The sequence below is a fragment of the Pelodiscus sinensis genome, chromosome 2, assembly GCF_049634645.1.
Source record: "Pelodiscus sinensis isolate JC-2024 chromosome 2, ASM4963464v1, whole genome shotgun sequence".
Classification (NCBI taxonomy): domain Eukaryota; kingdom Metazoa; phylum Chordata; order Testudines; family Trionychidae; genus Pelodiscus; species Pelodiscus sinensis.
This window is the reverse complement of record NC_134712.1, coordinates 73,297,609-73,313,775: the sequence shown is the minus strand read 5'-3', so window position 1 is coordinate 73,313,775 and position 16,167 is coordinate 73,297,609. Positions and strand designations below refer to the sequence as shown.

At 41.1% G+C, this 16,167-nt stretch overlaps 2 protein-coding genes across 8 annotated transcripts in view; one reads left to right on the top strand and one right to left on the bottom strand.

Moving 5' to 3' along the window:
• Window positions 1–5,066, top strand: part of LOC102449867 (desmoglein-4-like) — a 29,465-nt gene extending 24,399 nt beyond the window's left edge. For 2 of the 6 annotated variants that reach the window (XM_075920787.1, XM_075920785.1), the window contains exon 10: window positions 2,208–2,839. The gene's annotated coding sequence lies outside the window, so the exon portion shown is untranslated. Of the gene's footprint in view, window positions 1–863; window positions 2,108–2,207; window positions 2,840–4,930 lie in introns of those variants that run through there. The other 4 variants (XM_075920783.1, XM_075920788.1, XM_075920786.1 and 1 more) reach the window with 4 other exon arrangements.
• The window catches only part of LOC102449618 (desmocollin-1), a 40,433-nt gene that overhangs the window by 6,611 nt on the left and 17,655 nt on the right, over window positions 1–16,167 (bottom strand). For both annotated transcript variants that reach the window (XM_014577390.3, XM_014577388.3), the window contains exons 7-13: window positions 15,193–15,359; window positions 13,472–13,606; window positions 10,892–11,077; window positions 8,277–8,536; window positions 8,030–8,172; window positions 6,291–6,503; window positions 2,827–3,054 (exon numbers count right to left, since the gene is read on the bottom strand). In XM_014577390.3, coding sequence (XP_014432876.2) covers window positions 2,827–3,054; window positions 6,291–6,503; window positions 8,030–8,172; window positions 8,277–8,536; window positions 10,892–11,077; window positions 13,472–13,606; window positions 15,193–15,359 — 1,332 coding nt within the window. The remainder of the gene's footprint in view (window positions 1–2,826; window positions 3,055–6,290; window positions 6,504–8,029; window positions 8,173–8,276; window positions 8,537–10,891; window positions 11,078–13,471; window positions 13,607–15,192; window positions 15,360–16,167) is intronic.

The window sequence follows — 16,167 nt, the reverse complement described above, 5'->3', positions numbered from 1 at the left end:
AAAACACCTTGATGGTTTAAGCCACAACATGTATGTTGCACAAAGATGCAAGAGGAGGACTCCACATTTCTGGCAAAAATCAAACTGAAAACTGACCATTACAAGACTAAGCTCACCTGTGCGGGCAACAAAGCCTTTTATAAGCTTTGAAATGAGATCTTGTGAGAGTTTAACACAACATCACAAACTTCACCCACTTCTATTCCAAATACAAATGCAAAATGAACAACATGTAGCACAGCTAACATATGCTCAATAAAATAACTAGCGCTGTTGATTAACTGCAGTTAAATTCACATGATTAACTAAAAAAAGTGTGTTAAAAATTAGTTCTGGTTAAACACTGCTTTAATCCCACTGTTACATAACAGGATACCAATTGAAATTGAATAAGTGTTTTTCTACATTTTCATATAGATTAATTTCAATTACAACATAGAATACAACGTGTGCAAGTGCCTAATATTTTATTATAAATGTTTGCAGTATAAAAATGATTTTAAAAGTCTTTCAATTTACTTAAGTATACTATAGTGGATTCTCTATCATGAAAATGCAACTTGCAACGTAAATATTTGTTACATAACTGTACTTAATACAAAACAACATAAAACTTTAGAGGCTACAAGTCCCATCAGTCCAACTTCTTGTTTAGTCAATCATTAAGACAAACAAGTTTGTTTACATTTACAAGAGAGATTGTTACCTGCTTGTTTACATTGTCACCTGAAAGTCAGAAAAGGCATTTGCATGACAGTGTTGTAGCCAATGTTGCAAGATATTTACATGACAATTCATATTCCTTCATGCTTCATTTAGAGGACATGTTCACCAATCAGTATGCCATATATTTCATGTTACAGCTGTCTTGAATGAAATGAGCAATAATTTCATCAAGAACACTTTCACTGCAGATTTGAAAAAACACAAAGAAAGTACCAACGTGGAATTTCTAAAGATAGCTACAGCACTCAACCCAAGGTTTGAAAATCTGAAGTGCTTTCCAAAATCTGAGAAGGATGATATATGGAACATTCTATAAGAAATCTTAAAAGAACAATACACTGATGCAAAAGCTACAGAACTCAAACCACCAAAAAGACAATCAACCGCGTGTAGCTGGCATCTCACTCAGATGATGAAAAAACATCTGTCAGTCCATGTTTCTTTGGATTAATACTGAGCAGAACTAGTCATCAGCATGGAAACATAAGAACATAAAAACAGCCATATTGGTCAGACCAAAGGTCTGTCAAGCCCAGTGTCTTCTCTTCCAACAGTGGCTCATGCCAGATGCCCCAGAGGGAGTGAACAGAACAGATAATTACCACATGACCCTTCTCCTGTCATCCATTTCCAGCCTCTGACAAATGGAGGCTAGGGACACCATTTCTACCCATCTGGCTAATAGCCACTGAAGCACATAACCTCCATGAATTTATCTAATTCTTTTTTGAACCCTGTTGAAGTCCTGGTCTTCACAACCTCTTCTGGCAATGAATTCCAGATTGACTGTTCACTGCGTGAAGAAATACTTCTTTGTTTTAAATATGCTACCTATTAATTTCACGGTCCCCAGTTTTATATTATGGGAACAAGTAAATAATTTTTCCTTATTCACTTTTTCCACATCAATCATGATTTTATAGACTCCCATCATATTCCCCCCAACTGCCTCTTTTCCAAGCTGAAAAATCCGAGTCTTTTTAACTCTCTTCCTATAGGAACCGTTCCAAACCCCTAATCATTTTTGTCGCCCTTTTCTGAACCTTTTCCAATGCCAATATATCTTTTTTGAGATAAGGCAACCACATCCATATGCAGTATTCAAGATCTGGGTGTACCATGGTTTTATACAGAGGCAATTATATATTCTTGGTCTTATTCTCTATCCCTTTTTCATTGATTCCTATCGTTCTGTTTGCTTTTTTGACTGCTGCTGCACATTGAGCAGATGTTTTCAGAGAACTATCCACAATGATGCCAAGATCTCTCTTGAGTAGTTATAGCTAAATTAGGCCCCATCATATTGTATGTATAGTTGGGATTATTTTTTCCAATGTGTCTTACTTTGTTTATCAATATTAAATTTTGTTTGTTATTTTGTTGCCCAATCAGTTTTGTGAGATCTTTTTGAAGCGCTTCTCACACTGCTTTGGTCTTAACTATCTTGAGCCGTTTAATATCTTCTGCAAATTTTGCCACAGGTCGTCTGGAATGGTGGCTGAAGCATGAAAAAATATTTGACTCTTTAGCGCATCCAGCATGTAAATATCTTGCAACCCCAGGTACAACACAGCCATGTGAAACCCTTTCTTGATTTTTAGAGGACATTGTAAATATTATCTTCTCTAAGTTCAAATTTCATTACAGTATTTTAAATTTCCCCATCTCTTTTGTTTAACAGTACAAATATTTCTAATAAAAATAAATGTGAGCACTGTACCTTTTGTATTCTGTGTTGCAATTGAAATATTTTACAAAAAATGTAGAAAGCATAAAAAAATATTTAAATGATATTTTAGTATTGTTTAACGGCATGATTAATTTTTAATAGCATGACAGCCTTAAAAATTAACTATGCAAAAATCCCCCGACTTCGCCAAACAAAGGAAAAGAGGAAAAAGAACCTTAAGTGACAGATATTCATCATATCATATAATGCGCTTCTGGAAAATGCTCAGATACTATGGCAATACAGGTTATAAAAATCTTAATAGACGAGGGAGTATCAATTTGCAATTAGAATCTTATCTAATATTAGAATCTTATCTAATTTTGAAAAGACAATATTTTTCATTTCATATAAAATACTAATATACTTACTTAGCAGTAATAGTACGCCCAGAATCATTGCAAGAATGGCCCATACACCCAGAACAACAGCTGGTGCAACTTGTTGGCTCCTATTACAATCACTTGGTGTAGTACAGTCACAATAGTTAACTGTAACCATACTTATTCCTTCTTTTCCTGCATTATCCCTTACGACAACAGGAATTTTATATATTCCGAATGGCATATCCCTCATTGGTGAAAGAAATATAGATGTATCTGCAAAGACAAAACAAAACCAAAGTTTTTCGTGAGGGTGCAGGGATTTGGGTTGGAATATGTGAGGGGCTCAGGGCAGGGGGGTCCAGTGCATGATAGGCTCAGATCTAGCGTCAGGGGAAGGAAGGTGCAGGAGTGTTATGATGCTGCAGCCAGATGAGGACTTGGCCCTGCTTCATTTTTAAATAAAATACTATGTCAAACTCAAAGTTTCTGCATTGTCTGTATTTATAGTAGGGGTGGGAAACCTCTTTTAAGGCAGGAGTCATTGACCCACAGAAAAGTCAGCTGGGGCCACACAAGTGAGATGCAAAAAAGTAACTCCTCCAAAAAACCCTTAAGCCTCACTAATGTGGCCCCAGCTGTGCTGGTGGGAGCAGGGGACATGGTACTGGGGAAAGGAGCTAGTGGGTACTGAGGCAGGGTGCTAGAGGGAGTAGGAGAGAGGGGAAAGGGTTCTGCAGCAGGGAACAGGGTGTTGCTGGGGGCAGAAGACAGGGAGCCCCCCTGCACCTGCCTTCTCCTGGGACTCCTCTCCTGACCCTCCCTTCCCCGCCCCCCCAGCAGAGGAGGGAGTGTGCACCTTCTCTGGGACCAACTCCCCCCTCCCGCAGAGGAGAAAAGCCCCGGAGAGCCCTTTCTCTAGGGACTCCCCACCCCTCTGCAAGTTCTCAGCATGCCACAGACCTGGGGGAGGGGAGCAGCCGGCACACTTCTGGAAGCCCCAGAAGTGGCGCGCAGCTGCAGGATTTCCACTGGCACTACCTCCATTGTCGCTGGAAATAGGTAGTGGGACTCCTAGGGGGTGGAGGAAATGGGTGGGGCCCCGAACGCCTCACAATTGACTGGTCAAGACAGGTTGGTGACCACAGTTCTAGCTTTAAATTGCTGAATAGGAAACCAGTTACCATACAATTAAGTTTTGTCACTGACAGAAAACAAGAAACATTTTTAAATATTTACACCCTTTCTCCAAGTGCACTTTGTTAATGATTAAGGACAGGAAAGGAAAACTGAAAGATGCATAATCCTCTTCTGAAGGTCCGTGCTATGAAACTTTGGTGGGTTTTGTTGCTGCTTGTTCTCACTTTTTGATTTTTAAGATCTATTCCCCCCCCCCCCACACACACACACACAGTGCAGTGTTCTCTATTAAAGAAGCCAACATATTCATTCTCTCTCCATTCCTGAATATTAGAACTGTCCTAATCACCCAGATTAGAGGGTCTTCGTTAGGGTTGCCAGGTGTCCTGTTTTCTACAGGACAGTCTGATATTTGCACCCTCTGTCTAGTAGAAAAATTCAGAAAATACCGGATATGTGCAATGTCCAGTATTTTCTGAATTTCCAGCTGGGAACGGGACAGAAGCCTGGCAGGGGCAAGGAATCCACTAGAAGGCGGGGCCGCGATTGGCCCTGTGATCACATGCAAACACCGGGCAGGGACAGTGGCTGGGACTCCCAGCCACTCTCCCCGCCTGGCTTCTGAGCACAACTAGAGGCTCCCAGCGCCAATCCAGGCTCCGCCTCCCAGCTGGGAGCCTCTGGTTGTGTGCAGAAGCTGGGCGGGGGAGTGGCTCCCAGCCACTCCCCCTGGCTTCTACTAGCAACTAGAGGGAGTGCCTGCCAGGGGGGCGGCCTGTTGGACTCTGGCTGCAGCCAGTGGCTGGACCCGCCCCTCCCCCTTCCTCCCGGCTAGCCCACCCCAACACCTCCCCTACCAGCCCCACCTCCTGCCCCCCCCCTCCTCCTAGCCAGCCCTGGCCCCCTCCCAGCCAGTCCCGCCCCCCCCCCCCCCCACGATCAAGTGTGTCTGTTTTTTGGCGGGGTCTACCTGGTAACCCTAGTCTTAGTTCAGAATCTTTTTATCTTTAAGGTAACAAGTGGCCTTACAGCAAAATGCAAGAAATCAATATTGCACAACAATGAATAAGACGTTCACTAGAGAAGTTTTTTTCCTTACTCCCATCAGTTACTGGTTGGCTTTTCCCTGAGACATGAAAATATATGTCCTCCTAAAATATTTCAATTGTCTAATGAAACTGGAATTTTAAACATCAATTTGTAATCCCTACAAACTCTTGGCTTCATTACTATCTTGTGGGTTTCATTTCAACTTTCTATTGTGTATTTCTTTTCATTAGTTTTAAATCGAATGCCTTTCAAGGAAAATGTGATTGCTTTTCATGCTGTTCCCAATGTCTAACCATAGTCAAATTTTTAGAATTATCATATAGTACAATGCATTAAAAGTTTTTTGGGGATGTTTATGGAGAGCTCCTTGCAAGAACAGGAGAAAGACCACCACATGCACTCATGGGAGAATCTGGCACAAAGGACAACACTCATCAGGTGAACGGAGGCAGATGCAGATATCTTAATAATGAATAAGATTTTTTGGTAGTGTGAGAAAGACCAGAAAGGGTTAAAAGTGAAGACAAGTAATTTGTGTGACTCACTGGAGAAGCAGAGAGATGAGAAAGGGAGAAGAAGCAGGAATGGTTGAAATGCCAAGGAAAATGAAGTACTGGGGACAGCTTTTGGATTGCATACAAGTATGGCAACATGACATGTTTCAAGGCTGGAAAGAAGGAGGAAGTTATGCAGGAGAGCAGCACATGCCAGGGGCAACGCTGGGCTATACTGAAAGGTCGCTCTAGGAGGTTACAAAGGAAACACTGATCAGGCCCTAGTTTGGAGTGATTCCTTAACTTCCTTATCTGGCGCAAAATTATGCCAAAATATGTATAATTTCTCCCGTGCCTCTATTTTCCATTAAGTGTCCCCTTTACTCCACTGTCGTTCAACCAAACCACTGCTTACAGTTTTCTTGCTTCTCATATTTAAAAATCTTCCTATTTGTTTTCAGATATTTGGTTATTTGCTCTTCAGAATTGCTTTTAGTTCCTCCTTAATGTACACACTTTTGCCAGCCAAGTTCCTTTGTACTGGTTTGACTAGAATTTGACTGCCATTTTCCAAAGGATCTCTTTTAGGCTTCAAAAAATTGTACCTTTCTATTTGGTCATACTAGTTTCCTTCTTGCTTTGCTACTTCCTGTCTGGAGGTTTACATGTTTTCTGTGACTCTGGTATGGTTTGATTAATTTCCAAATACGAATTGCAAATTTGTCCAAGCACACACAAAACTGCATATTGACAAGATACAGAAAACTGTCAATTCACATTCAACCATCAATGTTCTTACTTTTAAAAAGAATATACAATATTGCATACCGTTATTTTGTACTGTTTGCCATTCTGCACGCATACTCATGTCAGAAATATCGAATGTGAAAGGATGAGAATAGGGAGACATGTCTGGATCAAATGCAGTAACAAAAATAGGTTTTTTGTCTCTACACAGTATATAGTCAATTGGAGTCACAATGGGAGACCTGTTGCAAGGACCTATAGTAGCCCATGCTGTTCCAGTACCAGTTTTACCACCTAGGAGACAGAAATAATAAGTGTCAGTACTTTTAATGCTTTTAAAGTGCTAACTGTGGTTTCATCTAATCCAAGCTAGTACCTAGATTTTAAAAGTAAAAAGCAGAGGGGAAGTTTCACCATCTCTCTAGCTTGTCGGAGCACTGACTTCCTCCTTGGCTGGTGCTATGAGGATTCAGTAGGCAGAGGACTGTGAAATGAAGTCAGGAGATGAGGTCTTGCTTGGGAGCTTTTAGGTGCTTCTCAGCATTTCTGGCAGCAGAGAGAGCAGCATCCAGTTGGAGGGGAGGTGTTCCAGTTGCTATTCTCTTACTGACCCCCTCAGCTCTTCTAAAGAAAAATCTGCCCCTTGCTGGCTCTTCTCCCCTCTTTGCAAAAACAAAGCTGCCGGGAGACCTGCGACTGAGTGCTTTATCTCCCCTTTAGGGAAGATAGGTGAATCATTCATAATAGATTGTATGATAAAATCCCTGTCTTTAATGGACATAAGAGCTTTTACAATGCAGGCTATTCCATAGAGGATTTCAAAATCTTGTGGGAAAGAATCCTGCTTTTATCTCCAACCAGGGCCGGTTATACTTTCACATCCCTCATGAAAATCTGATTCTGTAAGCCTTAAGCACGACGAATAATATTTACCTGGTAATCCCAGGTAAAATAGGACTACTAATCTGAGTAAGTACTATTTATGGTCAGGGTTCACCAAGTGGCAGCGAGCCCCATTCACCAGCCGCACAGTTCAGCATGCTGCACATGCGCAGACCGCACTGCACGGCCATTCCGGCTTGTAATCTGCTTGCCACAGGCGAGTATTTTACACTAATTGTCAAGCCCTGCTTATTGTGATAAGTGTTTAAAAATCTAGCCCTAGGTAGTTTACTAGAGAAGAAAGTCACAATATAATATAGAACACAGCAAACCAAAGTTATTCTTAAAAGTGCTTTTAACTCAGATACTTCTCAGATGCTTTAATTCAGATACTTCACAGCAAGGGATCAAACAGAAGATTAGAGGTAACATTTATGGGATTTACAAGCATTTTCTATTTACAATTTGATAGCCTGATTTCATCTGATCCTCATGGCTGTCTGAAGTACCATCTAGGGGATCGATCCAATGGAAGAGAACAAAGCCAAAGGATAAAAAACGTTCACTAGTTCAAGTATCAGATTTAAAATATTTCAAACTAGCAAAACATTTTAAATAGGAACTGAGCTATTTAAATAGGAACTGGGTACACCTGGCCCCAACTACGTAAGAACACTACTTTTGGAAATTTGGCCCAACCTGCTGTATTCAGTTTCTCAACCCACAAAAAGCTACCCCCATTCCCTGTGAATCAGTGTCCTCCTCCGCCCCGCCCCCTCATTGGGGGAACAGGAATTACCACTCCCCAAAAATACAATGGCAGGTTCACAGAAATCAGTTTAATATAACACTGTTCCAAGAATATTTGTGTGCGCACATGAACATGTATGATTAATATATCCATAACCTATTTGATTTATAAAACATTTGGTACTCACTTCGATCTATTGCAATGACTGAAATGTTACACTGCTTGTTCGTCCTGTCTTGCTGATCTCTGTCCAAAAGTGTAACAGTTCTGAGCTCGCCTGAATTTTCATTAATGGAGAGCCATTTGCATTGCTCAGGTGGAATCCGATAGCTAGTAAACATAAAAATGGTTTTTTTTAATTGCATAATGCTTCTCTCTCTCTCTCATATCCCCAAATATTATGTATTTAATAAATCCAATAATAAAATGTACACCTTATGCCTTCGCTATTTCCGGTTTCTGGGTCCTCAGCTAGGTATTTGCCGACCACTGTTTCACCTTTAGCGCATCCGTCAATCGTGATACGTAACAAACAAGGTTTGAATACTGGCCCCTCATCAACATCTTGTACAATAACTCGAACAGTACAGGTGCCCTGGGCAAGTGCACTTGAATATGGTACTATCACATAAGGTATCTCATTAGCTACGGTAATCTCAAGTATCTTTAGCTGGCTGGTTTCGTAATTTAGTCCCTGTAAAATAAATTTATGGCTAGTAAATTCACCAAAACCTACTATAAGTTTTCTTATCACAGTTTCTAATAGTAGAAAAAGCCAAAGTCATAACGGTCATGATTTTAGAAGAGGACTAGTTATTTTAGACCTCTCAATTCTTAGGTATCCAACCTGAGAAACCTTAAAGAGACCTGATTTTCAGGAAGCACTAAGAAAAAAAGTGGCAGCATCCCTAGCATGGCATAAGGAGCACCACAAAACAAAGTTACATTTGTAACGCTTTATTTGCCTCTTTTTCACCCCAAGGGCCATAGTTTAATTCCTTAACATGGGCCTGGTCTACACTCAGAGCTCTGAACAATTTTGCATCCTGAGAGCTGTGTACAAGCTGACCTAACCCCCAAGAATTCTTCCCTCTTGAAAGGTGGACTTCCTACATGGGTAGAAACACCTCCTTTCAACAATGTATGAAGCATGTATACTATGGTAGAACTGCTGCCACATCATAGCTGTGTTACTGTAGCTTAGCCACTAGGGATGCCAACATGTAGTCAACCATACAATTAACCAATAAGCCTGTATCAGAGTCAGCAAGAGAAGGCGGGAGGGAGCTGGTGTGGTAATGAGCAGCAGCAGGATGGAGGGGGGAGAAGGGGTAGGCTTTCAAGCCAGCTCCCCCACGTATCGGCTCCACAGACCTGGTTTCCACACATACACACCCTGCTTGCTGCCTCTTACAGTGGTGGGGAGAGGGGGACAGGAAGATGACAGTAGCTCCTCATTGCTGCCTGCCCACACTGCTGCCTATATCTGAAGCAGCAGCACAGAGGGCAGGCAAGGCTGCAAAGTAGTCTCTGTCCATGGTGGGCTGAAGTCCCCACAGAGAGAGACTGCTCCACATCCCACAGAGCAGGCTCTGTCTGTGGGGAGCTCAGACCCTCCCACCCCCTGATAGGAGCTGCTGCCACGCCCCGCAATGCTGCCTCTAGATCAGAGGCAGCATCGCAGGGCAGCAGGCATTCGGTCTGCAAAGGGAGCTTTGATACTGGGGTGGCAGGGAGCTCCCTGGGAACAGGGTCAGGAGTGCACTGGCTGCCAACCCTGAACTTGGGGACTACTGAATAGTTTGTATCACCAATATTATTTTGTGCAGTTACATGACAATTCAATTACACTATAACATCCATCCCTACTAGCCACTGCAGTGTAAACACACCCTGACTTTTTCCCCCAAGAATGCTTGCAGTCTTTCCTTCCTGCTGTCACAATTCAAGAATATTTACCTATGAGAAATGCCTATGGGTACCTGGTGAGAATTTAACTATGGGCAAGAGTCTCTGAACTTGCAGTGCAGCTGCCATGACAAGGGTTTTGGGATTATTTTTTTTTAAACATGACATCCATGCTGTCCATAAAGGCCATTTTCTCACCTTTCAAAAGGAGTAAGCCTCCCTTTTATAACACTAAGGGATACCAGATTGCTTTTACCCTTTCGGAAATATTGATAAACACATTTGAAAAAAAACAACAACATATCCTTGAAAAGTTTTAATTGCCTAGCACTTTCCAATGTAAGATTCTCCTCTTTAAGAGGACAAAGGTGATGAAGCCATGTTCCCTACAGCAAACACGGACATTACGGAGAAAGGCAGGTATTAACTCTTAAGCCAGAACAGAAAGCTGTAACAGAATTGTTAGAACTGTTACATTCTGCGGGCCAATGAGTAGAAGTTGACAGTCTATCATTATTATGGAAAGTATACTTTCATCACAGCAGGGTTCTGTGTATTTAAAATATAAATCATATCTTAAGCAGAAAGCTAGCCATGCCCATACTCACTACAGTAACTCTCTGCTACTTACATTTCCCAAGCGCATATTCATCTTCTGCCCACCTTGGGAAGTACTAAAAAAAGATGTGAACTTAAAAAGGTTCCCAGTTCAGGTTGATATAGCCCCGTTTCAGATTACTGAAAGACCCCATACCTTGTCACAACCAGAAAACCAAATATGGAATTTTAGGTCTAGCTCTTATGGAATTAAAATTTAACACAACCCCCTTCTGTACTCCACCCCGCAAAAACATTAGCAAAAGTCCCAAAAGGAAAATATATCTGAATAGTTTTCCAATCTCACTAAATATATGAAATTTGCTACACTTTGTAGAACCCTCCCTCGCCCCCCCAAAAAAACCATCCACCTACCCTCAAATAAGTATCAGATGAATTTGTTTGTTCAATTAAAAAAGGAAGCAGAGCTAATATCCCACAGAGAGTGTAATTAGCTAACCAGAATTTATAGCTTCAACAAAAAAATTGGTGTTAAAAACAACTAACTCCCAGGATTTGAGCTTATGTTTTCATCTTTGCTTACCTTAACAACACATAATATCCCTTCATTTGTTCTTTTATCTGTTGTAATAGCAAAATGATTATCTTCATTTCCTTTTACAATAGTGAATTTGCACTGCCAGGCAGTTGAGTTGGGCTCATCCTTGTCCAAACAAGGAATTCTCAGTATTTCCACATTCACTCGGTTTTCCTGCACTCTTACTTCATACTGAAATAAAGTTATATTATCTATTGTTTAAAGTAAATATAAAATGCAGTATCTATTACACAGTTCAGAAAAGATGTTTAAATGCAATGCCTTAAATTCAATGGCAAGGTTAAAGCTTTGATAATAAGATTTGGTTTCTTCTATTTGGTTTTTTGGTTGGTTTTCCGCAAGGGAAGTATTAAGCGCACTTCTGTGACTGTATTCAAAATTCACTGGTGGAACCCTTAATTCTACTCACTTTACTTGGACCAAAATGTTATTTGAAGAATGTTACCTTCCCAATTAGAATGCTTATTTGATTGTTTGTTTCTCTAAACAATTAAACAAAAGCCTCACTACAGCAGCTTTATAGTTTAAATTGATATGGGCTAAAACCAGAATAAAGCTCTCGTGCCAGAATAAAAGCATCCTTTGTGAGGAGTTATACCAGCATAATTATAGCAGCTTAAATTCACACTTTTTTTCTCATACCAGTATAACTTCCTGTGTGGAAAAGCCCTTAGATGTTCTAGCTCAGTGTTTCTTAAACTTTAAGGCCGAGGAACACTGAACAATGTGTTTTAAATTGGGGAACATCAAGGAAACATAAAACGAAGCTTGTCCTTTTAAGGGCAGCCATTTCCCAAGGAAAGGTTGTTGACCAAAAAAAAAAAAAAGAAAAGAAAAAAAGAAAAAAGAAAAGCACCGCCAGGGAAAAGTTGTGACAATGAAAAAAACTGAGGCTTGTCCCTTTAAGGGCAGTCATTTTGAATTTTGTTTTCTCCGAGGCACACCTCTGACTGCCTCACAGCACATCAGTGTTGTCACGGAACACTCTTTAGGAAACCCTGCTCTAGCTGGATGACTAGAAGCCAGTCTGAGAGAATAGTGAGACTTTGCATCTAGCCTCTGTAATAGAGATACTTGAGAAACATGGTATTTGGAGACCAGACACACAGGGGAGAGTCACTCTTGGAGAAACTAACAGGGTCCCACCTAGATCCCACAGAGCTCCTTGGTCTCCTTGGGAAAAAAACAAACATTAGGTCTATTCTAACTCTAGAGGAAACCCCACGTAACTTGGGCTTGTAATGAAACATTAGATTAGATATGAGTAAATAAAACTATTTTTAAAAATAGCATGAATAGTTTTCTAATGCTTTGTTCCACTGTCTAATAAACATACTTCTTGTAAAAAGGCTGTTGGTCAATGGACATCATTGATCACAGGATACCTTAAGAGAGCATCAAGCATGTGCCTGAATCTGACTTGGCCTACTCAGTTGACCCAGGAGGGGTATTTTTTTAAATAGATTCTGCTCTAAGAAGAGAAAAATGAAAAGATTCCACTCCAAGACAGGTAAGGGTATGAGACCCAACACCTCAAGAGTCCAGAAAGGGGTCAGAGGCTAAGTTCCCTCAAAGGTCTGTGGCCACTGACTATAAAGTCTTGCACTGTGGTTCAGTTTCCATGGAGATGGGGGCCCTCCTTGCTGGAGCTAGACCTGCTTGGGCCTAGGTATAGGGAGGCCACAGAGCTCCACATTCTGTCCTGCCCCGACCACTGGCTCCACAATTAGACAATGGAAGTTGGCGATTGGCTAATAGGAGCTTGAGGATCGGTCTTGCAAGCCAGAACAGTGCACACAGCATGCCAGGGAGCCTCATGCTCCTGCCTCTTTTTCCCCATCACCCCCAGAAGCCAGATCTGCTGGCCACTTCCAGGGCACAACGTGGTGCCCCAGAACAGTCAAGCACCAGGCACCCTATCTTAATGCTGCTGCCCATGAGCTGCTCAGGTACATCCAAGCCCCAACTGCCTGACTCACCATAAGCTCCCCCCCCAACCCGTAACTCACATGCTGTGAGCCCCCCCAAAGCCCACAACGCAGTCCATAGCCTGTACCATCTCCTGCAACTCCAAATCCTAGGCCTGTGCCCCTCCCCAAATCTGGAGCCCCCCTCGGGTATCTCAAACGTCACATCCCTGGGCCCACCCCAGAGCCCTCATCCCCTCCCGCACAGTAACTCTTTGCCTCAAGCCACAGACCCCTCTTTTATTCCAAATCCCTCTGTCCCACCCCACTGCCAGTCTGGACCCCCCCCTTCTATACCTAAACCCCTCATCCCCAGCCCTACTCCAGAGTTCAGCCACAGCACTCACTCACTCCTGTACCCCAACTACCTGCCCCAATCCAAAGTCCCCTCCCACACACAAAGGCTCCATTTAAAGCCCTTATCCTAAGCCTCACCACACACTGTCCATGTGCAGAATGACTTGTTATGTCATACATCACCTACATGTTGGTGTACATAACAAAAGTCACTTCACACATGGACATAAAAAATTAGGGAGAAACACTGGACAGAGGAGCAGTCAACTCCACAATTGTGACAGACACAAAACAAACTTACAGATGAAATGCTAAAAATTGGAACATTGTCATTTATATCATCAACGATAATGACAGCTGTTGTTGTATTGCACAAACCAAAAGGCTGACCTCCCATATCTCGTACTTCAATTAACAATATATGTTTGGCTAATTTCTGAAAAACAAACATTAAAAAAAGGTTAGAGAAAACTTTCACATTCATATTTCTTTTACCATAGAATTAAATTATTTATTTCCTTCCCTGCCTTTCTAAAGATATAACATTAAACATGCAAATATTTTCTAGGAAAAGAGAAATCAAACCACCAGCTTTATGGATAGAAAAAAGTAAAAGTGCGAGTAAAATATTTTTCAGTGACTAAACAATACATGGAGCTCAAAGTTTTACTGGAAACCTAGAGTCATGTTGTCCAACAGAAGGATCTTTATAATGTCCTAAATCCACAACTATTTTCCCTTCCCTTAAAGAAAGCCCACAAACGCATCCACATGGCAGCCATTTCTCCTCCATCATATGCACAGTGTTGTCTGCTGGGAAAAGTAGCAAGGTGTTCTATATAGTCTGATACTGTCTGGTGGAAGGTAGAAGTTTCCCATATATTATGCTGTCTCCCCCCTGGATCTTCTGATGAAGAGCTTCACCCTTTATTTCCCCTCTCTCACACTTCTGGCTAATGAGATTTCCATCCTCTCCTCCCACTGCTCATGGAGGAAGAAAAAGAAAAATACATCCTTCATTGCAACTTTTAGTTCCATAATCTCATGCTGCCCCCTCTCATGCTACATCTTGAATAGAAAGAACAGAAATGCTCCTGTGATGAATCTTTGTTCATAAGGCATGCTTGTCAGCAGGTCTGACAATGCAGAAGCAACACACTTTTTACACAGCCCAGTAAGATCATAGGAGGCGGGGAGGGAAATCAAGTATTTAACACTACTATAATTTTAGTAGTTATAAAATGCATACCAATAATCTGAGTAGTTACTTAAAATACCCCCACCTGAGAGAGTGGCTCTAAGGGATCAGAACACCCTAGATTTGCTGGTCTAAGTTTGGTTTATTGGGTTGGAGAGGATAACTTTGCTTCATAAAGTCCTAACATTCATCTGTAGGAAATAAGTATTAATCTGTACTCTACAATCAAGATTCTTTTTCCACTGCCAACACCTTAATATTTCTCATTCACTAGACCCACAATCTCAACATCGTTCAAGGCTTTGTCTACACAGAGAAAATTGATAGGTATAGCTATTTCACAATATTCCTCTGTATGGCACATCAAGCAATGCTGGCAAGGTATGTCAGGCCAGATCTACATTGGAAAGGAAAAGAGTCAATGCTCCTCTTGACTTTCCTTATTCCTCATGATAACAAGTACCGAGGTGAATGGGGGTGGCCTCAGCCTTTGATTTAGTGAGTCTTTACTAGACCAGCTAAATCAATTCCTGAAGGATCAATCACCAAAGTATCGATCCTCTGGCAAGTGGAGATGTGGCCTCAGACTGCCAATTTTGCTTTGCTGATCTCATATTGGATAAGGGAAGTAGAAAAAGTTCAGATTCAAGTTCTTCTGTGTTTTTCCCAAGCTTACAGGAGATTCTTGCTTCTAAATCATTGTAGACAATTTGAAACCATATATTGTGCTTTTTTCATCTCATTAAAATGTTGCATACTTCTCTGAATATATCAGAACTATGAAGTGAAACTATATATTATATTGTAGATTTAAAAAAAGTTACCTCTCTATCCAGTTGTGATGATAGTGTGCTTATTACACCCGATTCAGAATTAATAGAAAATATTTTGGGTGATGATGGTTGTTCTGATACAATTCGATATCTCAGGGAAGTATGCAGAGTATTGGGTTCATCTCGGTCTTTTGCCGTGACTTGTCCAACTATTGTCCCTGTATATACAGAACAATTTGAAATTCAAAAAATCCTCCAAGTAACGTAGTTTGAAATTAATTTTGAAAGTGTTTGTACACATAAAATAGAAACAAACAAATGTTGCTCCTTCACACATGACAATTTGGGGGAACCTGTGTATTTCTATCTGAAGATATTTAAGAGCACGTTAGATAAATGTCTATTAGAGATGGTCTAGACAGTACTGGGTCCTGCCATAAGGGCAGGGGACTGGACTCAATGACCCTCTGGTTCTAGTGTTTTATGATTCTATGATTCTGAATATTGTGTATATGTGTAGATCTTTATCCAGCTACAGATTTCATTGTGAATGTGCTGCTTGTTTGTCTTTACATTGGACTTGAATTCCAACAGGTAGTTGTCAAGGGTTAAAACAGTGTAGAGACATGAAATCTGGATGGTCCACTAATCAAAAGGAAGAGAGATTAAAAAGGCTTGGACTTTTCATCTTAGAAAAGGAGGCTAAGGGAGACGGGCGGGGGGGAAGGAGAGATACAATAGAGGTCTAAAAAATCATGACTGGTGTGGAAAAAGTGAATAAGGAAAGTTATGTACTTGTTCCTATAATATAAAAACTAGGGATTTCCAAATTAAATTAATAGGTAGCAGGTTTAAAAAACAAACAAAAAGGAAGTTTTTCTTTATGCAGCAGTCAACTTTTGGAACTCCTTGCCAGAGGATGTTGTGAAGGCTAGTACTTTAACAGTGTTTGCAAAAGACCTAGATAAATTCATGGAGATTAGGTCCATCAATGGCTATTAGCCAGGATGGGTAGGAATGGCGTAC